The sequence below is a fragment of the Hippopotamus amphibius genome, chromosome 3, assembly GCF_030028045.1.
Source record: "Hippopotamus amphibius kiboko isolate mHipAmp2 chromosome 3, mHipAmp2.hap2, whole genome shotgun sequence".
Classification (NCBI taxonomy): domain Eukaryota; kingdom Metazoa; phylum Chordata; class Mammalia; order Artiodactyla; family Hippopotamidae; genus Hippopotamus; species Hippopotamus amphibius.
The window spans coordinates 166,001,615-166,025,093 of record NC_080188.1 but is presented as its reverse complement, the minus strand read 5'-3'; the positions used below and the strand labels follow the sequence as shown (position 1 = coordinate 166,025,093).

The 23,479-nt window shown below is 38.8% G+C and overlaps 2 protein-coding genes across 2 annotated transcripts in view; one reads left to right on the top strand and one right to left on the bottom strand.

Annotated features, from left to right (window-relative positions):
* Positions 1-16,845, bottom strand: part of NIBAN1 (niban apoptosis regulator 1) — a 145,412-nt gene extending 128,567 nt beyond the window's left edge. The window contains exon 1 of the mRNA XM_057726152.1: positions 16,631-16,845. Coding sequence (XP_057582135.1) covers positions 16,631-16,685 — 55 coding nt within the window. The 5' untranslated portion in view covers positions 16,686-16,845. The remainder of the gene's footprint in view (positions 1-16,630) is intronic.
* Positions 16,846-22,146: 5,301 nt separating this feature from the next.
* On the top strand, positions 22,147-22,386 carry LOC130850205 (reactive oxygen species modulator 1-like). The gene has a single exon (XM_057729602.1). It carries the CDS (start codon positions 22,147-22,149, stop codon positions 22,384-22,386), a length of 240 nt encoding a protein of 79 aa, XP_057585585.1.
* Positions 22,387-23,479: the final 1,093 nt, after the last annotated feature.

Below are 23,479 nucleotides of genomic sequence, written 5' to 3'. Positions count from 1 at the left end.
TCTATGTGCTGCAACTACCGAAGCCCTCGCGCCTAGAACCCGTGCTTGGCAACAAGAGAAGTCACCTCAATAAGAAGCCCCCACAACTAGAAAAAGCCTGTGTGCAGTAACAAAGACCCAACACAACCAATAAATAAATAAATAGATAACTTCTTAGAATAAATAAGATAAACTAGTGTAAATTATAAAACAGCTAATAGTTGAGAGTCCAAGTCCCTAACAATGTTAAGTATTTTATAAGGATTAGCACAGTGAATCTCTATAGCCACCATCTGGGCCAGCACTATGGTCCCCATTTTACTGTTGAAGAAAAGAAGGTCAGAGGAGGTTAGATAACTTTAAAAGCTTGCACAGCTAGCAAGTGACGGGCTAAAAACTGAACATGAGTAGGCTGCCTGCATAGCCAATGTTCTGTTGAATCAAGAAAGCTGCAGAGGTAACAGGTATGATGAAAGTTGTATAAGGATTTATCTGCTCTGTAAGTTTATTTTGTCCATTTTTCTGAAAATGGGACAGATACATATTATAAAATACCATTTTGAAAATTTTTATTACAAACAAATATCTTACACTCATTTGCAAAATATATCATTTCTCCTTTTAATTTGCAGTGCAAGGTAGAAAAAAAAAATCCTAGAGAAATGATGAGTTTGGCTCTCAACACATCTCAAAACAGCAAATATTTTCATAAAAACCAGAGACACTAAGAGTTTGTACTGTCTTTCTCAGACATCCATTGATGTCAATAATTGTGATGATCTGAAATAAGCAAAGTAGCTATGGTACGCCTCAAGAGTTTCTCATGAAAGTGCCAAAGAATAATACTGAAGAGAGGAAATGCCAAAACATGAAACATGTTGGTAACTGGTTCACAAAGTTGTCATGGGTCAAGAGGTATTCTTTACAGGTCTTCCAGAACTTAGAATTCTAAGGACCACGGAAAATGCAGACAAATGCAAGCTCAGAGAAAACAGGACATCCCAGAATCTAGCTGATATATAATCTTTCCAAACAGTGTTGAATAAGGCAACTATGTTATTTCCATTGCAACAGCAAATTATGTGATTCAAGAAGCACTTATATTTAAAAAAAAAATTCCTAAAAGGGGGAAAAAATGATGTACTGGCAACACATCATTTAAGATAAGGGTTTTTTGTCTCAACCCTTATCAAATATTATTTAAATATGCAATGGCTCAAATGTGATCCTATGAAAATCGGTACATCATAGTGGGAGAGGGAGTTGGAGGAGGGGAAAAAACTGTGGGAAGGAATATTCTGGAGCAAAAAGGTCAGTAAAGAATATAGACATCCTCTTAAATTTGGCTCTAGAATCCACAGTGGGAGCCAGGAAGAGAAAATGGGAGAAAAGAAAATGCAGCCCCCCATTTAGGTCTTCGAATTGTTCTCCGCTGTGCTCCCTCCTGGCTGGGAGAAAGGGATGACCATGTTAAGTACGCGGGTTCCACATGTTTCCATTCCTTTACGACAAAACCCAGAAGAGAGAAGAGTAGTGTGAGCTTAAACATTCAACACAGGGAAATACAGGGGGAAGAATGATCTCAGGGCTTCCTTTACCTGGGTTCATGAGGGAGGAAGTCAAGTAACGGCCAGGCCGTGTGCCACCTGGGCCTAAAATTCTTCAGTAGCACGAGGAAGCTGTACTTAAGTTTGAAACCTGGGGCTGAATAATACAACAGATTGAAAGAAAAAAACTTGCCATTTTAGGACTTTATGTATAACTCTGAATTAAAGTGTATGCTGGTATGGACTGGAAACTTAAACCTTAGATATTTTTGGTTTGGTTTGGTTTGTTGTGATTGAAATACCATGGACAATGAAAAGAGCTCTGTACCAGAAGTGTGGAGACCTGAGTTCCAGTCCTATATCTGCCATTACTTGCTATGCAGATAGGAGCAACCAGTCTCTCAGATCACAATAAAGTGATTGGATTAGATGTTTATCTCTAAGTCCCTTGCAGTTCTATGAATCTTTATTCAGAGCAGGAGCCTAAAAGAATTACCTGAGCCATAAACATGCGCCTCAAATGTAATTTAAAGTTTTCTAGTAGCACGTTAAAATTTTTAAACAGATTGGATTAATTTTGCTTTACTTATATGTAATGTATTTTATTTATATATGTATTTAACCCAGTAGGACCAAAATAGTATCACTGCAATATGTAATTGCCACTAAATAATATTAATGAGATATTTTACATTCTTTCCTTTGTACTGTCTTCAAAACCCGATGTGTATTTTATACTTGCACCATATATTTATTTGGACTAGCCATATTTCAAGTACTCAATAGTCAAGTTTAGAGGGCTTGAGCTTTTCTTACCTAAAGATAAAGATACAGGTTACCTTCAAAGTGAGACTACATTTAAAGTAAAAAAGCTATCCATTAAAATGTTAGGGTCAACATATTGAGGAGATGTAAGGGAAGATGTGATCAACAAAGGGATAGGAATTTTGATGGCAACTGTCAAATAGAAAGATATAGAAGGAAGCTGTGTCATGTGGAAATTCAAAGGTTAGACAGAAATGATGTATGCCACCTCCACGCCTGGTCGATAAAATGTTTGCACCTAATTCACCACTGTCCCTCTTCTCTTACCTACAGACACACGCAGGGTGTTCAGTTAAGGTCTATGTGGCCATAAGAATAATGGAGCCACTAGATCAGGGGTTCCTAATCTGGGATCTATGGGATCTTCAGATAGAATTCAGGGAGTCCAAAAGTTGAATGGGGGAAATAGCATCTTTATTTTTATTAACTTTCAACTCAAATTCAGCATTTCCTTTGATTATGAATGTAGGCAAACCACAGTAGAATTTAACAGTACTGTGACCTCATCCTCAGCAGAGATCACAGATGTCTTAGCACATTTCATTAACTGCATATCATACAACAGCACTTCATCAAAGTGACAGTAGTTATTAGACCCACCAGGAGACCCTGTCATTGAGTGCCTTAATAAAGAAGCATGTGTATTCTTATGTCACAGATTTTTAATATATTTTGATATCTGTATTCCAATAAAATTGGTTTCTTTTGTAAGCCAGTATTTTTTTAAATTTGAAAATGTTATTCTGAGAAGGGGTCCCTAGGTTTCACCAGACTACCAAAAGACTCCATGGCACAATGCACTAGAGGGAGAGACTCTGGGTCCTTCAATGACCCCAACCCCCTTCTCTATCCCACACCGAATCACACTGGATTGTGCAATGAGTGAGAAATAAATTGCTATCACATCAAGCCACTGAGAGTTGAGGAGTATTCGTTTCAGCAGTTAGCCCACTCTAACGTACAACTGATAAGTGCCTTCAGGCCAATGCCAATTGGTTACAACTGCGACCAGATTCCATGCACTGAAGAGACGGGCACTGGCAGTGACCTGCTGATAAACTGAGTCTCAAAAAAAAAAAAAAAAAAAAGACCAACCATGGCTGATTTTAAACCACCAATATAATGTCACTGAACTCTGAATTAGGAAGGATGCCCAGATTCGATGCTTGCCAGCGTGAGTTGACTCCTGACACATTATTGGGACTACTCTCTCCATAATAGTTCCTAGAAGGGTGTCTTGCTATCATATCACCCTTCCCTAGCTGGAGGGGAGGAATGTGTGCTGAATCTTGAGAATAGTTGTTTAAAGGCTCCTATTTAAACCATCGTGTCTGACTTTTTCATAATGAATAAAGCAGAATACCTTAGATGCAGTAATTTGTACATTCAACAAGCTGTTGAAAAGAATCTAATTAGTACTAATTACAATACTAGAGTGTCCCAACAAATTATAATGCCATTGCTTCTGTAGAGGCATTGTGTTTAAACACTCTGAAACATTCATTAGTCTACAGAACAAATGTGTGAGATAGGTATTATTCAACAGTGTCTGAAAGCCAATTATTCACTCTGGGAAAGCCTGATGCTGTTCCTGATAGTAAAAACAAATTGATTATCATAATAGTAAGATTGGGAAATCCCAGAACTATATGACCTTCATTTCTGACCTCCTTTTAGTTCACTGGGGGCATTACTGCTGTCCCCATTTTACATACGAGAAACTGAACACCGCCAACTAACAGATCCAAAATCTACAGAGAATCCAGCTTCAGATTCGAGAAAGCAAGTCCTCAGGAGATTATCATGCCTGTTTTTCAAATTTGAAGGCTTGTTTATGAGTCTTTTGTGCCTTACTTCCCAAATGTAAATATTTTCTTTTATAATGAAGAAGTTGTTTAAAGGTACCATTTCATTAAAGTTAATTTAAAGTGACCGATTATGCCTGCTTTCACCTATTTGTAAATTCCCTATTATGTTTTGCTAACATTTAGACAAATTTTACTTTCTAGATTAAGCTATTTATAATCTCCTCCACTCAAAATATTCACTTCAAAAAATAGCCAAATCACTTAGCATTAAGATACGGAATCAAGGGTTTAGTAAATGTTTCAAGAGAGAAGTTACTGGCTTACTTCATTTAAAGTGAATAAGTCAAAAAATAAAAAATAAAGTGAATAAGTCACTGTTGAAATCTTATCAAGTTGATGCTCCTCTCCAACAGAAAGGAGCTATGTGGACAAGAAAAAGCTAGGACAAGACTTGTAATTTCTAGAAGAACATTTGATATTCCACTGCTTATTCTCTGAGAAATGTACTTGCCTGGCACATAGTAGATACTCAATAAACATTAGTGTTTACTGTTGTTATTGCTATTATTATTCTTCAGACCAGGAGTTATTTTTAGTTAAGAATTGACACCCCAGTTGATATGCACAGGTCTTAGTTAGGCTCTAAAATTCTTACCTGCTTTAAATTTAAACAGTACATTTCAATTAACGGTACTAATTTAATCCTTCTTTATAATGGAACCAGTTTAAATATTTATACTCCAGATGTTACATGATATTATTAACGTTGTCAGTAAAATTTACCTTTATTCTAACTCCAAGCCTACATCTGTTTTGTTAAGGCGATTATACGGACATACCTCTCTAACTCACTCAGCATGACTTATATAGGAAATCATTTTTAAAACAAACGTGTTAGATCCAAATTGGGAAAACTCCTGAATTCTTTTGAGCTAATCATCGAAATTGCCACTTGCCCTGTGTGAGCCCCAGACGTAACGCTACATGACCCCTACTAACTATGTCATCTTTGACTCAGTTAATATTTCTACCATTTCCCTTCATTTCTGAGCCGATCCTGCTCATCCGTCCTGGTGCCAGACAGATCAGCACCATCTCAGCAGTTCTTCATGCCGCTCTGCTCTGCTCCTCTCCCAACTCTATTGAAAATGTTGGTGGCAATTGTACAGCTACATTCTCCAACAGACGTTCCAGCAGACTTCAAAAGCACAGTATCCATACTGTGTCTTTCCTAGAGACTGCAGACAAGAATTGTTATTTCTGTCTTCCATTTCTCTCCTCATTGTGCCCATGCTTTCCTCTACTTTAGGATATGGAACGTATTTATAAAAACTGTCTTACCATCCTTGTCTGCTAACTTCATCATGTCTGTAATTTCTAAATGTTTCTATTAATGGATTTTTTTCCTTTGAGTTATGAATATTTTCCTACCTCTTCACTGGCCTGGTAATTTTTTATCAGATGCTGGGTATTGTGAATTTTACATCGTTGAATGTATATTTTATGGTATTTGTATAAAGAATATTGGACTTTGTTCAGGCATGCAGTTAAGTTTGGATCAGTTTGATCCTTTTGAGGTTCGTTTTTACATTTTTTATTAGAGCAGGTCCAGACCAGTGTTAAAGTCTAGGGATAATTTCTGTTCACTACTGAGGACTCCATATAATGCCCTATTTATTACAAGGTCTTTTTGCTTTTTTATTTTGTTGTTGTTGTTGTTTTAAAGTCTTTCTATTTTGAATGATGGGAACGTAAACTGTTCCCAGCTCTGGATGAGCTCCAGGAATTGTTTGACTCTATAAAACCAGACACACATGATCTTCTCTTCTAGAAAATGGTCTTGTATTCTTTCTTTGCTAACTCTCTCCTCTTCATTTTCTTTATTCTCTATTTCCTAGGACTTCTGTGTGTCAGATATTGAAATTTTTGGATTGACCCTTTAATTTTTTTAAATATTGCCTCTTCTACTTTCCATCTTTTGATATTTTTGTTCTGTTTTCTCCAGGATTTTCTCAACTTTGTTTTCCAAAGCAACAGTTGGATTTTTAAATTTCTGGATCATTAGATTTTTAATTTCCAAACGGTATTTCTTATTCTATTACTGTCATTTCTTCATTGCATCCTGAACTTGTTTTCCAAACTCAATACTACTCTTATTTTTTAGGATACTCACTATAGTTTAAATTTTTTTTTCTCCCTTCATTCATTTATTGAGCAAATATGTATTGTAACAAACCATGTACCAGACACTGATCTCTCAAAACAAAGACCCTGCTCTCATGGAGGTAAAAGTGCTGATAGGCAGGCAACAAAAACCTAACCAATACATGTCTGCTGGTAATACATGCTATGAGAAATCCCTTTGATCAAAACCCGCTCCCTCTTGTGCACTATACTCCACCCATACCATCCCTTCTTCAATTCCTTCAAGTTCCTTCTCCCCTTCCCTTTCTATACATTGTTCTCTCTACTCAAAATATTCTTCCCCATCCTCCTGAGCACTATATCTTAAGTATATCTCATCTCCTTGCCCTATCACTACCATCAGCTGTCTGTCTCAATACCCTTTTTATTCCATTCATAACATGTATTAAAACGTGTAATGTTGCTTACTTACCATTTAACAGTTATTCATGCATCTTTCTTGCCAAGTGAGCCTGATTTTGTTCAGGTGTCCCTATAGCCATGTGCTCCCGTGAAGATAGGGCCCAACCCCAGCCAAGGGTGAATCTGGATTAGTCTAACCAAATCATGATAATTCCATACTCTTGCCAGTGATGGCTTAGGAAGGAATGCATGACCCAATTCTGATCAGTGAGCTATAAAAGTAAGATGGCTGGTAAGGCATCTGGAGAAGGTTTGCTCTTATAAAGAGACTCAAAGAATACATAGTCCTCTTCTCAGCCTCTGGGACATTGTTTTACTTAAGAATGTGGTATCTTTTGCTACTCTACTCATCTTTCAACCATAGGAGAGCTAGCCCACAGAAAGTAGAAAGATAAAAATAAGATGACCTTTGATGGTATCACTGAACCATTAAATTAGTCCTGTCTTCGTACTTCTTTATGTTCCCATGAGCTCTACTTGAGAAATCTACTAGATAATGAGCTTCAAACACCAAAGAGGCATCAACATAAGGACTGACGCGTTAAATAATACTTTGGAAAACAAAGAGTAGATGAGAAAAAAGAATATAATATAATGGTTATATGCTCTGACATAGTAAAATCATAAAATAAAATTGGAGGAGAATTGGGATAACGTATACAAAAATTTTGTTACTAATTCTTACATCAGCTTGCTCAATGGTTTTCTACACTCATAATTGATGGTGGTAGTATTCACATTATTGTCTGAAATAGTTGTGTGTATTAAGTGGGATAACACAGATAAGAATTTGAGGATATTTAATTCTATCATCTATTGTGCCTTTGAGAACCAAGGAAAAGGAGATGAAAATGTAATGGAGATACACCTTCGTTTCATATTTCTGTCCACTAAAATGGTCCAGAAACAATGGCCAACCCAGTCACAGTGAGAAGCCTCCCGAGGCCCAGACTGTCTTCTTGAATACCATTTTCCACTAAAAGAAACCAAGGATTCTTATAGCTATTGCTTATTCCAAGTATGGGATAGGAAATAAACGTGATGAACTGAGAACATCTTGACCCTGCAGGCAAGGAAGCTATCAAATACTACAAGGGTAATTTCAAAAGGACTCAGGAGCTAACTTGAAGAGGCTTTCATTGCCAATGATGGGAAATTTGAGCTTCAACAAAGATAAGAATTACAATGCAATTCATGAGTTTATAATGATATTTTTTAATTTATCATCCTCAGGGGATGACAGGAAACCAACAAATTACCTTGAAAACTGGTAAATAAAATGAAAGTTTTTATCCTGCCTTTCCTGTGTGAACTATCGTATGAGGTACCCAAATAGTAAATAAGGAAAGTATCACTCTATAAAACTACTCCAGCTAATAAGTGAAAACAAAGTGACATGATTAGAATATCACCATTCTTCATCTCCAGGAATTAAGGCATCCTGGCAGTGAGTGTCAACAGCTGCTCAAATCACAAAAAGAGACAACCAAATGCTGGGTGTGTCCAAATGAAGAACGCAGTACCACCTACAGCCTTGACAAAAATACTAATCCTCAGTTTGATCGCATCTCACTATCTCTCTGTTAATTTGTAGAAAATATAGGAGAAACGTGTGGAACTGCACCGTGAACAAATCCGAGACCGTGGAAAACCCTACATGTCCAACAGCCCAGATCTGTCAACAGATCATTTGCAAGTAAAAGTCAGAGAAGTAAGGGAAACATGTAGAGTAAAAGAAACTTGAGATATTTTTATAATGGGCAAGACTAGACCACCGTGTTTAAAAACGCATTGTTGGGTGATAAAACCATAAGAAATGTAAGGAAGTCATTACTATAAAACCTAGGATGAGTAGTGTGGTCATCTGTCACTTTGGCAGCCCCTAACGAATGACAGCTCATGGTTGTGGAGTCCCCTCCTCTCACGTCTGAACTGGCCCTGAGACTCACTTTAACTAACAGAATGTGGCGGAGTAATACTGTGCTATCCCAAGGCTAAGCCATAAGAAGCTCTAGCAGCTTCTAGAAGCTTTTGCATTCTTGCAAACCCTGACCTAGCATTTTCAAAGTTCAGGACCCTCCTGGAAAGACCATGTAGAAAGGCCACTGGAGAGAAAGAAAGCTTACCCAAGCTGAGACCAGCCACCAGCCAATCTGCCAACTGAATGGACTCACAGCAGTGAGCACTAGGAGATATAAATAGAACCTAAGGCAGAGAGCAGAACTGTGAGCAAATAGTTCTTTTAAGAACTATCGTTGGGGATAGTTTTTTTGGAGAGACAAAGGGGTCTCAGATTGGGATGGGCTATATGGAGGCTTCTGGGATGGCTAGTGAAGTTCTTTCCATTTCTTGAGCTGGGTGATGGCTACGGGACATTTGCCTTGTAAGGATGCACCAAGCTATGCATTTGTTTACATGGTTTTGGAGCCTATGTTTTATTTTTAAATAAAAATTGTTTTAAAAAAAAGAAAAAGAAAAAAATCCACATGGTTTGGCATAGAGACCTCTACTCTCTTTCCAAAATTCCTTCAGACTATGGACTTTTTAAAAAGCACTTCAAGGCTCCTAGTAAAAACTATTGGTTTATTCTAATCCCATCTACAGCGACACCCAAATAACATCAAGCATAGAAATATAAACTTCTTTGGGTCTTAGACCTCGCAATTTGCAAAACTGTATTAATTTATTTCATACATCTAAATCTTTTCTTCTCTCCCGTAAGTGAGAAAAAACATGTCGTACACCCGCACCCCCCCAAAAAAGAGGCACTTTTATAAGCTGGCTTGCATTTTCTTATTGGCAGCAACTTGCTAGTCTCTTTTTAAAATGAATTTTCCAGTTTCAAAGGAGAAAATCTGTATTGCATTTGGGATTTTGTGTGTGTGTGTGTGTGTGTGTGTGTGTGTGTGTTTTAGTTTGGAACTGTTAGAATTTTAGCCCTCGTGTCATACATTTTACTCAAGTGCTTTAAACAGACTGTGGCAGATGAATTGTGCTCTGTTATTCTTTTGTCTTCCATTTCATTATTATCCTCACCTCTAACTTCATTTTCCATTTCACAAGGCAAATTGTTGTAGGTACCTTTTTTCTTAAAATGGTATTAGCTAGCTTCACTGACAAAAAAATTAAAATTTCTGATTAGGAGATTAAAATTCACTCCCCTAATGCATGCTGCATATTCTGTAAAACTTTCACAGTACATTTATTTTAATTGAATTAGAAACTACTGTCACAAATTGTGCTCCTGCTGTTGCATTTTTTACCTAGGAACCCAGCTCAGATTTCCCAAAGAACAACAGAGTAAAACCACAATCAGTTCCGTAGTCCACAGCAAAAATTAATAAAATCATAAAATAAATACAAATCACTATTGTCATTCCAGGAGTTACTATCACTAAAGCACCCTTGATGAAGTGATCCCCTTGTAGCCAATGCCCACAGGAAAGAAAAAAAAAGTGTTTCATTAAGACTAGACTTTGATTTAGCATCTAATTCTATGAGTTCATCAAAGCATGAATTGGGACTCAAGGGGGAAGATCACTCTTTCTTCCACAAGCACAGGAAAACATGTTGATTTGTCTCAGCCTAGTGTCTTTATTTTTGATGAATCTGAAAACTCAATTCACATTAAATTCCCAGTCTTAATTTCCATTCACAAAGACTAAGGTAGTAGGAAGTAATACTTGCCACCAGAAATTCCCAATCTGCAATAATTTTCCTAATTCAAAACTCCTGCTAGCTTCATTAGTAGATTGGCATTTGTTTAATTAAAATATAATGTGATCAATATACATTTGTGCATTATTTCTTCATTGGGCCCTCTCCGTCTTCTTTCCCCCATTCCTGCTATTCCCACCTGAAGCACTGCAATTCCTCACTTCTTTGGAGAACCCATTCATTTCTACAAATTAGGAACTGAGACAAATACTAATGGTATAATTCTTACCCACGTCCTACTTTCTTTGGATTAATTTTTCTTGAGAGGGACCTAGTAGGGCAGCACTTAGGGTACTGGCTAGGATGCTTTGGGCCATAAATAACAGAAGACAATGATAGTAGTTAGGATGAGTTTGACTGTGGATAACATTAATAGCACAGATAACACTGGCTTAAGTAAGATAGAAGTTAATTCTCCCTTATTATGGTCCAGAGATAAGTAGTCCAAGGCTGGTCTGGAAGTTCTACTACATGAAGTTCTTAAGAACTTAAGCTCCTTTTGTCCACTTATTCCATTCTGCATGAGATCCTTCTTAAAGGACACCCCACAGTCCAAGGTGGCTGCTCCAGTCACATTCACAATCTAGCCAACAGTATGGAGAACAGGATAAAGAAAGGTACACCCTTTCCCTATAAGGTCACTTTCTGGGGATCACATACAGCACTTCTACCTATATCCCATTAGCCAAAACTCAGTTACCTGCCCCTATCTAGTTGCAAAGGGGGCTGGGAAATATCTTTTTTCTAGGAGTTCATGTGGCCAGCTAACATTTGGAGGTTCCATTATTTTAAAAAGCAAGAGTGAATTATATTAGGGGATAACTAGTATTCTCTACCAGCCCAACTCAAAGAGGACTCAGTATCTCCCATAACAAGAAGTACTCAAGAGGGCTCCAGGAGCCCCTCTCTGAGACTGCCTCAGCCCGGCAATGCTCCAGGCCTTAAGCACTGCCTATGTCTTAAGCTAGCTCCCTTCCTGCGCATCAAGATAAAAACAGCAGTTCCAGGCATCACATTTCAGATACAGCAAAATCCAAAAGACGGAGAGAAAGGATGCATCTCTTCCCTTTGTCCCCTTTTGAAAGAGAAGGACATTTTCTTAGCAGCAGCCAGCCATCAAGTTTCAATGGCCATATTTCATCACAATCCCATGCCTTGTATACAGCTGACCCTTGAACATCGGGGGGATGGGTGCGGGGGACACCCACCCTCCGCACAGTCAGCCCTCTGTATATGTATTCCTCGGTAACTACAGTTCCTCTGTATCTGTGGTTCCACATGCCCAGATTCAACCAACTGTGGGTCATGTAGTACTGTAGTATTTACTATCAAAAAAAATCTGCGTATAAGTGGAGCCATGCAGTTCAAACCCGTGTTGTTCAAGGGTCAACTGCAATCACTGACAAGAACACACCATCATGATAGGCATGGACCAATCAGCACCCACCTCTCAGAAGCCATAAGTGGGGCTAGCCTCTCTGAAACAGAGGGCTGCATGGAGGAGGTTCAGTACCCTAAGAAAATTGGGGTTCTGTTATGAAAGAGGAATGGGGAAAGGATGTTGGGTTGGCATCTAATAGTGTCTACCACACTCCATATCCTAAAAGTCCAGTACAATATACAGTTGACCCTTGAACAACATGGGTTTGAACTCTGCAGGTCCACTTTTTTTTTTCAATAGTAAATACTACAGCACTACGTGATCCATAGTTGCTTGAATCCATGGATGTAAGTCCACGGATAGCAAGGAATCGTAGTTGTGGAGGGCCTACTATAAGTTAGATGCAGATTTTCAACAGCACAGAGGGTGTGCACCCCTAACCCCCATGTTGTTCAAGGGTCAACTGTACTATAACTAGAGATAAATTGTACTCTAAGATGTGGCATATATATACAATGGAATATTAGCCATAAAAAGGAATGAAATGGAGATATTTGTAGTGAGGTGGATAGATCTACAGTCTGTCATACAGAGTGAAGTAAGCTAGAAAGAGACAAACAAATACAGTATGCTAACTCATATTCATATATATGGAATTTAAAAAATGGTACTGATGAACCCAGTGACACAGCAAGAATAAAGATGCAGATGTAGAGAACGGACTGAGGACACAGGGTGGGGGGTGAAGGGGAAGCTGGGATAAAGTGAGAGAGTATCATTGACATACATACACTACCAAATGTAAAATAGATAGCTAGTGGGAAGCTGCTGCATAGCACAGGGAGATCAACTCGATGATGGGTGATGACTTAGAGGGTTGGGATAGGAAGGGTGGGGGAATCACGGGAGGGAAAGGATATGGGGATATATGTATAAATACAGCTGATTCACTATGTTGTACAGCAAAAACTGGCACAACAGCGTAAAGCAATTATATTCCAATAAAGAGCTTTAAAAAAAGTGGAATAATTGAATAAACTGTGATACAATGACTCTTATAGAGCCATTAAAAAGATTCAGTTCCATCTCTACCAGTTAAAGAGGTTTTCTTCACAGTGTATTTTCAAGTAAGAAAAAGTATATGTAATCTAATCACATCGTTATGAAAGAAACAAAAATGTAAACATAAAAAAAGTGTACAATTTGAAAGAAAAAAAAAAGATTACATTAGACCAGTTCTTATGCCCATCTCCTACCAACAAATTACAGCTGAAGAATAAGCAATCGTGTGGACTAGTAACTACACATCCAGGTTAAGTAGACTGCAAACTCCCTATCTTCCATTCACCTGGTCTAGGGAGACTTCACTCCAGACACTATAATCAGCATAAATTTCATATACAGCCACCTAAGTTAACCCTTATGGTATAAATATGAGAAACTTCCCCTGAGAGAAATACATGTTGTTTTTAAGCTGAAAGTCATTTCCTACTTTATAAGCATCAGATCACTGATGATAATTTCAGAGAAAGCCACTCTACAGGTTAGGTGTGGCTGACTAGGCAATATTAAGTCTAGGAAAAGAATAGTTTCCCTGACTGCTATTTGCTGCTACGTGGCCCAGAGGTGTCCTCCAGCAACCCGCCATCCCCTGCCCCACAACCACCACCACCACCAAGAACCCATGTATCCCTCAATTGTAAGCTGCAGCATTGATTTTCCAGTACTTTTCCGGCCCTCCACAGGACATATGTGGGAGCAATTTCAAGTTTTTATTTTAATTCATCAACAATTTAATGGTAAATATTTAAAGGAAATAAAATGATTGTTTTAACAGGAAAACACTGTGTTTTTTGAAGCTGCATTTCACTTCTAGGCATACCGAAAGTCGAAAAGGAAAAGAGCAAGGCAGAAAAAGAGAAAAGTGCCCTAAATTGACCACTGATGCCTGGATTATATGAGCTTTCTTTCTCATTAAAGAAAGACCCTTTTAGGTCACTGCTGAAAGCATTCCTGGAAGCTAACAGATGACACCACACATGTGATTACAAGTTGGTCTTAGTATTATTTATTAATAGCAACATCTTATCAAGGGATGTTACTGAAAGACTTCTAGACACAATCCCCAAAATGTATCCTGCTGTTAGGAAACATGAATGTAGCAGTAATTTTCCAAACTAACATCTTTAGAAATGAAGTAACTCCTTTAACCTTTCTGATGCCCCTTTACCTAGAGACTTACTAAATCTTAAGAAATAATGTACTTTCAAAATATTAATGTGACAAAGATCACGATTAACACAAAGTTTTGAGGCACACAAACCAAATGGCAACTGTTAAATGAGTTAGCTAAAAGTAAGTGCTGATTCAGTATCACTAGCCTACTAGAAATACAGCTGCTCATACCATGTACAAGATTAAGTTAACAAAATTCACTCCAAATGTACTGACTAGTTACTCTCCATGTTGGCAAAGTTTATTAAGCTTGAAAGAAAGTTATTGTCTCAGCTACAGGAGCTTTCAAATCTATATTTCACTGGCAGCTACTTTATGAGAAACAGGTCATAAAACTGTGTTTAAACTTTACTGTCATACTTTCAATTGTTATACTCACAATTAAATCAAAGCTTGAGAATATTTATGGGTTAAAGGATGGGCAAAGCAGTGAAGACAGGGTTATGGGTTTTTTTTCAGGGATCTGGGGCTTCGAAACCATCAGGAAATCATAGCCTCGTGACCTTCTTTCGCTCATGCACTAACAATTCACAACACCATGCCATTTTTTCCAGTGCTTTTTTTCTCTTTTTGGCAAGACTAGTATTCTCAAATGAGGCAACTTCTCATTTTCTCTAGAGGTATTCTAACTTTAACTCTTCTCTTCCCCTCACCCCTCATACCTTGAAAGTGCCCTCCCAAACAAATAATGGGGAGATGTAATTGAACAAGACTAGAGGATGTAATGGCTCTCACACAATCTGCTATAGTTCTATGCATTCAGAACGCATGTATTACAATTCTCCCTGTGCATTAGCTATCTCATATTTTTGTATGTGTAATAATTTAATTTCAGGATGAAAAAGGTAACGCATTTTCTTATCACAAGTACAATGCTTGCATCAGCAGCAACAACCATGATCATCATGAAGTCTTCTTCAAGCAAGTTAAGCTCCTCACATTGCTGGACTTCCAATGATTACCGTCGATGGCATGCTGTAAATTTATGTGTTTCTAAGCTTTTCAGTAAAACTGTTTTATAAAATAAATGCCATAAACATATTTTGCTAATAACTAAATGTGAGCTCTCTTCTCACAATGTTCTATTACATTGGTCTTTCAGTCCCCTACACAGTGGTGTAAACAACAAGCATGTAGGCAAACTTGTAAGACTAAGGCAAGCTTAGTTTAGCTCTTTTTCTAATATAAATAAATCGTCTTTTCCCCATTTTAAATAAACAACAGCAAAGGGATACTTGACCAAGTTTTATTCCCTGACAGTATGGGTTGTTGATGATCTTCTACCTCTGAAAGCACCAGAGCAGAAGTCTGGAAAATCAATTAAATTGCTCTCAAGTGCTCTGATTTGATATTCTTCTTAAATGGTTTCAAGTGTTGTGGTGACTGAAAACAAACATGGAATAAGGAACCAAACAAATGCTTTCCTCTTAGGAAATGGCTCAGGGGCCAGAAAGAGGTATCAGAGAGAACTTAACCTTTTTTCTTTTTTTTTTTTTTTACAGAATTAAGATAAAACCTAGAGTATAATACCTGTTTAGAAGGCGTTTCTAAACCCAGAAAAACACTAAATTCACAAGAAAACCAACTGTTAAGTAGTGGCTGTGGGCAAGGTTTGCGCGGGAGGCAAGAGAAAGGCCAATTACACCCAGGAGATAAAGAATCATGATTTCCTGCAGTTTCAGCTCAGTTTGGGTTTTGTTTTCTTCTGCCTCGCACTCTTTACTGTATTACTATATCCCAGAAAGTCTCCCAAATGAGTTTCTGCCCACCTACAACTTTAGCAACTGTTACACAATGTAACAGTGTTCCTCTTTTGCTTTACCCCACCCCCACCCCCACCCCCGTCCCTCATCTCCGGGAAGGGAAGGGAACCGTACAACCTGGAATGACATTGTCCTTTCTGCCTCTGATGAAATCATCCCACAAGTGATACTACGAAGCGCAAGTAAAGCTGTGGCTGACGCTACGTCTTACAAAACCAGGCCAATAGTACCAGGAGGGAAATTCTGCTTTATAGGCCGGGAATCCCCAGGGAAATCTCTGGAAGCGAGGGATATCCCCACTGTTCTCTTTGCGGCGAGTTCTGAAAGAGCTCGGAATCGAGTCCAACGCCAGGTACAGCAAGGCGAGGTGTTGCTGGGCCGGGGCTGGGGTCGGGGGCGGGGTGGGTGGGGGCGCAGCACAGACATCGAGGCGGCCAGAGTGGAGGAAACGGGGTAGTCGCCTCTCCGCAGCCTGTACCTGCGTCTCCCCACCGTCCGGCGGCGCTGGCCAAGGCCCCCGCAGCCCATTCGCCCCCGCTGCCGCGCGCTCCACCCGGGCCGGCGCTCGCCGGCGAGCCGCCCTCAGGATGGGGGAACCTTGGCTGGGGAGGCGCGTGGGCGCCTGTCATCCCCGCGCCCGCGGCGGGCGGGGACGCTGCGGACACCGCTCGGTCGCCCCTCTCTGGGGCCAGCGCCCGGGCGCCCAGCCTGGCCCAAGGCTCCGGGCGGCCGGGCGTCGCGCTCCCGGGAAGCCCCCGGCGGGCGTACCTCGGATGTAGGCGCACTTGCCCTCGTCCAGCTGACTGGAGGCCGAGCCGCCCATGGCGACGGTGCGGGAGGATGCTGAGCGCCGCGGCTGCCCGGCCCACTCCCCGGGCGGGAGGGACTGACACTCCCGTCGGCGCCCGCTGCCCGCTCCTGGAAGTTGATGCGACGGAGATCTGGGCTCTGCAATTAAAGGGCAAACTTCCTCGAGAGGCGCGGCCTTCTGGGGCGCCTCCTCCGGGTCCGCGCCCTCTGAGGATCTGTGGGCTGGCCCGGGGCTGTCTTCCCGCCTCGCTTCAGTCGTGAGCTCCGAGGGGATGTCTGGTCTGCAAGGACTTCCCGCTTCTTCTTCTCTGGCTTCTTATTTTCACCTTGGGGGTAAGAGGAGAATTTCCCTAGTGACTGGAAAACTCTATGAGCTGGAACCTTCCCCCTCACGTCTCCTTCGAGACCCCCTTGTTTTGCACGCCCTCCCCTCCGGTACAAGAACAACAGTTCTTCTCAAGCATCACCTAAGAACTTAGAAATGAAAAATCTTGGCACCTTTCCTCTCTACTCCTCTACACACACACACGCACGCACACACACACACACACACACACACACACACACAGCACCCCAATTAGACACTCTGGGAGTGGGGCCCAGCAATCTGTTTTCACAGGCACTCCAGGTAATTTTGATGTTTGAGAACCAATGGTAAAATGTATCTTCCTGCAGTCAAGAAGTTGAGCCAAGGAGGGAGTGTGGAATGAAGGAAAAAAGAGAGAAATAGAAAAATTTAGGGAGAACCGAAGACTGGGTCCAGCAATATGCTCCCAGTCCAGAAACTTTTCACTTGATCAAAGTCTGTTCTTCCAGCTTTAGGTTCAGTTCCTCCCCTTGACAAACTAGAAATAGTTCATTAGAAAGGGCACTTGTTCTTTTCCCACAACCACTGTTTAGCTTGGCCACTTCTCCCAAGCAAGAACCAGCTTGGTAGAAGGGTCACCACTCATTTCTTCCTATTCTTAGCAGTCAGATTTTAGTGATTCCTGTTGACTTAACCTCCAAGGTCAAATGGTCTGTTCACACAAGAACCAGGCCTGTGGAGGACTTTGAAGGCTTTTCCCTCCAAAGTTAATTATCTAGGATTTTAACACAAAGATTTCTCATACCTCACACCCAGTCTCTCACACCTTACGTTCCAACCCGTCAGTAAATCCTTTCAAACCTACTTTAAAAATATATCCAATATCCAACCATTTCTCATCCCCTCCACTGCTATCAACTCCATCATTTCTCACCTGGATAATTATAATAGCCTCCTAACTGGTCTCCCTCCTTCAGAGGAGAAGCCATAAAGTCTATCACTGAGGCTAGGCCTGACTTCCTCTCTGCTCTCACCCACCACCCACTCTCTCTCCCCCTTACTCTCTCTGTTCCAGCCCTACTGGCCTTTTTGCTCTTCTACGATTCACTAAGCTCAGGGCCGCTTTTGCACGTGCTGTTTCTTCGCCTAGGTTCCTCTTCCCTCAGATAATTCACATGGCTTACTTTCCAACTCTCTCACTTCCTTCAAATCTCTACTTAAATGCTAACACCTCTGAGAGGCTTTTCTTAACCCTGTATTTTAATACCAGGCTTCATCTCTCTACCTCTTACCCTTCATTATTTCCATTCACATCACCTAGCATCATCTGACATATATTGGGTTGGCCAAAAAGTTCGCTTGGATTTTTCTGTAAGATATTATGGGAAAACTCTAATGAACTTTTTGGCCAACCTACTATTTCATTGTCTGTCTCTCCCCACTGAGATGGAAACTCCATGAGGTCAGGGATTGTCTTTGTTGATACTGATGTTTCTTGTTTGTTTGTTTTTAATTATTTGTTTTCTTTTTTATTATTATTATTTTTCTTAAAGGGTAAGGGTTATGTGCTCTTATATATCTTAAATGCCTATAACAACACCTAGCACATAGTAGGTACTCAACAGATAGCTAGTAAATCAGTGAATGCATGAAATATAAAATATAAGAATGTGCAATCAATGAAAGCTGTGATCTCAGTGAGTAAAGAGCATTTCCAGATAACTATTCAAAATGATTTAAACTATTCAGTGTTCGACTCTTTTCTCAATAGTCTAGTCAGCTCTAAGTATTCAGTATATCTTCTCAGACTAGTAATTCATTATATAAATTGCTATAATTATGCCTCAGAATACTGTTATCGTTATTGTAAGAAAACTGTTTGGATCTCCTGCCAGAGTATAGTTTTAGCTTGTCACCTCTTGTTTGAGAATATGCTGAGAAAAGACTGATTATACTGATCTATTATTCTTTGCTCATTTGTAGCATTCAGAGAATGAACAAGGTACAAGGGAGGACTTTGTATGGTGTAGTTATTAACAAGCTTTGTAACCAGACAGTTCCAGCTTGGAATCCTAACCTGATAGATAACTTAATAGCTATGTGACCTGGTCAAATTTCTTAACTTACCTGTCTTAGTCTCCGTATCTGTTAGATGGAGCTAATAACACTTACCTCACAGTGTAATCAAAATTAAATTTGACTGAGTCTGTGAAGGACTTAACATATTCCCAGGAACATAGTAAGTGTTCAGTAAGTGGAAAGTAGGACTGTTATTATCAGTAAGGAGAGAGTGATCGAAGAGGCAGTTTTCTAGAGAAAGCACATTTTAGTTGGACCTTGAAAATCATCGATGTTACATTAAGCAAGAACTTCCTTTTCCCCCAAACAAATAAAGCTCTTTTTCCTCAATTGGTTTACAGGAAAAATTAAGGAATTCGTTATTTTAGTCATAGTATTTAATATTTGCAAATCCTATGTGGGAATCATTTCATTAATCACACACTAAAAATGAGTCTCCAAGCAATTCAGTAACTTTATGAACCAGATTCAACTTCATATGCTTCAAATCAGCTAGTTTAGAAAATTTCCTTTGCAGTGTTAGTTTTTGTACTGCATCAGTGTTTTTGGTCTTAAAATACTCTTAAGACCATTTCTTTCAGGTAAATTTCACATACTAAAATGATTACCTTTTTTTAACATCTTGATTGAGATATAATTCACCCATTTAAATTACCTTTTTTTAAAGGAGCAAATTAGTTTAATAGACATTCAGCAGCTTGAAACTGTGAGTGTGTTTTGGGATTCTCTTGCATGTCATAGAACGGTGAACCCCTTGTTGGCCTTGTTCTCATTTGAGTTAGTGATGTCTGTCTATTTGGGAATTTAATTGCCTACAGAGCAGAGACAATCTCAAGCTGTTCATTTCCCCCAAGTGCCTTGTACTGCCCTATAATACAGGAGTAGGAACTCTGTAATTACTGGATTGACAGATAAGTACGAACAGAAGGTCACATCAGCTGTCTAATGTAATACGAACAGAAGGTCACATCAGCTGTCTAATGTAATCTCCACAAACACCCATTGAGGTAGGCACTATTATTATCACCATTTTACAGGTGAGGAAACCAAGATTAAGAAGTTAAAGGATTTATCTAAGGTCATCTGTCATCTGGGCTTATCTGACCCCAGAGTTCATCCTCTTAACCATGATACTGTTTCTTCTATTTTGAATCTTGCTTTTGTTTATTTACATAAGTAACCCAGGTTTTACTATAGAAAAATTAGAAACTATTGATAAACAAAAAGAAAAAAGCTGGAAAATTCACCCAAATCCCAACATCAATATCTTTAGATAACCCCAATTACTAGCTTGATGTAGATTCCTATAAATATATATGCAATTATAATTTATAACTATATTACATTTATTTATAATTACTTATCAAAATGAAATGATGTTCTTTATGTATTCTGTAATCTGTATCATAATTTTTCATCTGGAATAGTTCCATCTAAATATTTAGATGTAGGTCGATGATGTTCATTGTATAAATGTAGATTAATTCACCTATCTACCAGCAATGGATGCATACCTATTTCCCTACTCCTCAATCACATTGGACATTGTCATATCTTTTATGATTATTTATGATTATTATTATTATTTTCATTGTTCCTTTTAATATTTGGCAATTTGGGAGTTGACAGAGGTATCATGTCTTATTGTTGAATTTTGAAATTCTGAATGAGAAGTTAATTATTTTTTCCTTGGGTTTTTTGGCCATACGTGTTCCTTTCTAAATGGACTGTTGTACTTCTCCATTTTTCTACTGATTTCTTATTCTTACTGATTTGTAAGAGCTTTATATATATTAAAGACATTGACCTGTTTAACACACACAGCAAATTAAACACATTTTGCTTATTAAAGTATATTTCCTTACATTCTTTATTGAATAATATCCTTTGAAGATTGTATTAACCATAGGCAAATTGTAAAATTAATTAAATTTGTCTCTGACCCCTTTTCTCATTTTTAACTTAACACTCTCTTCCCCCTTCTCTTTGAACAATTTCTAAAGAATGCCTAATCTTATCAACAATATCTCTTATAGGTTGTTGTACAAAATAGGGTTAACTATTGGAAAAAAAGTCATGTAATGAAGTTTTTTTTTGTTTTTTTTTTACTAATAAAGTTCCTTCACTTACTAGCAAGATTGTTGCAATATGTTCTGTCTTTTTCAGGGATATAAGCTTTAGAGGTCCTCATTCTGATACTGATTTACCACATGACTTGGGAAAAGAAAATTTCTAAGCTTTATATTTCTTTTCTTCAAAATGGGTATCTGAAAATTAAATGAAATCCTATGTGTAATGCACTTAATACAGATTAATATGTGTAGCACATATTTAGCACTCTCTAAATGAAGCTAGCATGACAAGAGGTAATAAATGAAAAGGTGTTTTATTAACTGTTTATTAATTGTTTTTATTAACATATCAATGTTAGTTCTTTTTATTCTTGTGCTTATTATAGTATCTTTGATTTGTGACCAGCAAATCACACTTTCCAGGAAGCAGGGCATTAGGACCAATTTTGAAAGGGAAAAAATGTGCCTATTATATTTTAATTATGTATTTGAAAGACATAAAAAAGCTGTTTTCATAATACAAACTATAGAAAACTAAGTTGGATAAAATATTTTCTAGAAAGAATATGTAGAAGATGGAATCCAACTTCTGCTCATTGGTGATTCTTGAGGGGAAGTTTCAGGAGCTCCAAGGATGTGTGGAATTTTTATTAGAAAAAGATTTTTTTTAATTGAGAAACATTGCTTTTGCTCAAAGTGCTTTTAAAATATGAATCATCAGAATTTTATGCAGATCTCCAGCACTGTGCCAGACTTTATTTTGCCTTCATTCTTTTTTTTTTTTGGCACATGGGCTTAGTCGCTCCGCAGCATGTGGGAATCTTCCTGGAGCTGGGATCGAACCTCTGCATTGGCATGTGCCAGACTTTAGACATAAAATAAAAGAGTATTTTAACAGAAACCGATAAAGGCTTAAAACTAAGGAGGACAAATTCTAGACCCAGTGGGTCACTTAGATGTGTATGTACCAATATTCAAATCTGACCAAGACCAAAAGTGACCAAGGCCACAGTGAGATGCTGGTGGCCTTGGGTCCCTATGCACAGTTCCAGCCAAGCTGCTTCCACCTCCTGAAGATAGGTTTTGTGATGGGTTGGGCTGTGGTCATGGTGGTTAGGGTAATCTTCGGCATCTTTTCCTGTCTCAGGATCGGAATATGGGGTCCAGCTCTGATGGGCGGTATCAGGAAAACTATAATGCAGAGCAGCAGCACCTTTGGCACATTCATGGCCATCAGGATGGACATCTTATGCTGATCAAGGCAGTGGTTGCCCACTCCCTCCATCACTTCACATCAGCCCCAGTCCAGGTACTGTAATAACACAAGTCTTTGATTTAAGAAAAAAAATTTTACAAAGACCAGACCAACATAGTTGCCCTTTTGAAATCTATAACCATATTATTGCCATAGATAAACAGATAATAAGGTTCTTCTCAATGCAAGACTCTAAACTCCCTTGTACTTGGACAAGTTGTTGGTTTAGTACTAGTGCACAAAGAGAAGAGTGCCACCTGCTGGACCACCAGTGATACTCCCTCCCAGGCCAGGGCTACACGGCAATGAAGGAAACGACACAGACTAGTCCAAATCAAATTCATATGCTTGCCTTTAAATTAATTTAACAGTCGTTTGGCATTATTCAGCTATTCCTTATAAGCTCCTTTTGCTTAGCTGACAAAGGAATTAATCTTTCAGAACAGACTTTTCCTGTTGAATTTATTTGGGGGCCTAATTCAATTATTTTATATTACAAGATTATACTTACTGTTTATAACACACAGTTGGACATTAATTATAATTCATTTTGTAAAGTGCAGTCTCTTGATTATTTCCACTTGCAGTCTCAGTTCACTCTATTCTTTATAATGCAAGTCACCAATACATTAATTCTCCTAGTCCTTTGTCAATAGCTGTGAAAAGTAATATGCTAGGGCTCTGACTTCTATTCTGGCATGCTTAAATGGGGAGATGGGAGGAAGTATTGGCAAGGAACCAAAAGGGGATGCAGGAACAGTGGGACTGGTCCATCAAAGTGGGGATGGATATTATATCACTGACTTTGTTTAGAATTTCTGTACACGATGATAAAAAAACGCAAGCTGACTTTGTTTTGTTATTGCTTTTCTTTTCTCTACAATGTATCTCTTACTGCCTGAACCAAGGACAGACCACTCTCACAGTATCTCCCCAATATACCTCCAGATATTTGCACTCACAAATCGTGTGAGGAATAGGGCAGAGATGTCCAGATTTCTATTCCTTGTGTATGAAAAAATGTATTCTTCTATATTGGCATGATTTAACGAAACTGATTAAAACTGTTTTCATCCACACTGCCTTAAATCCTT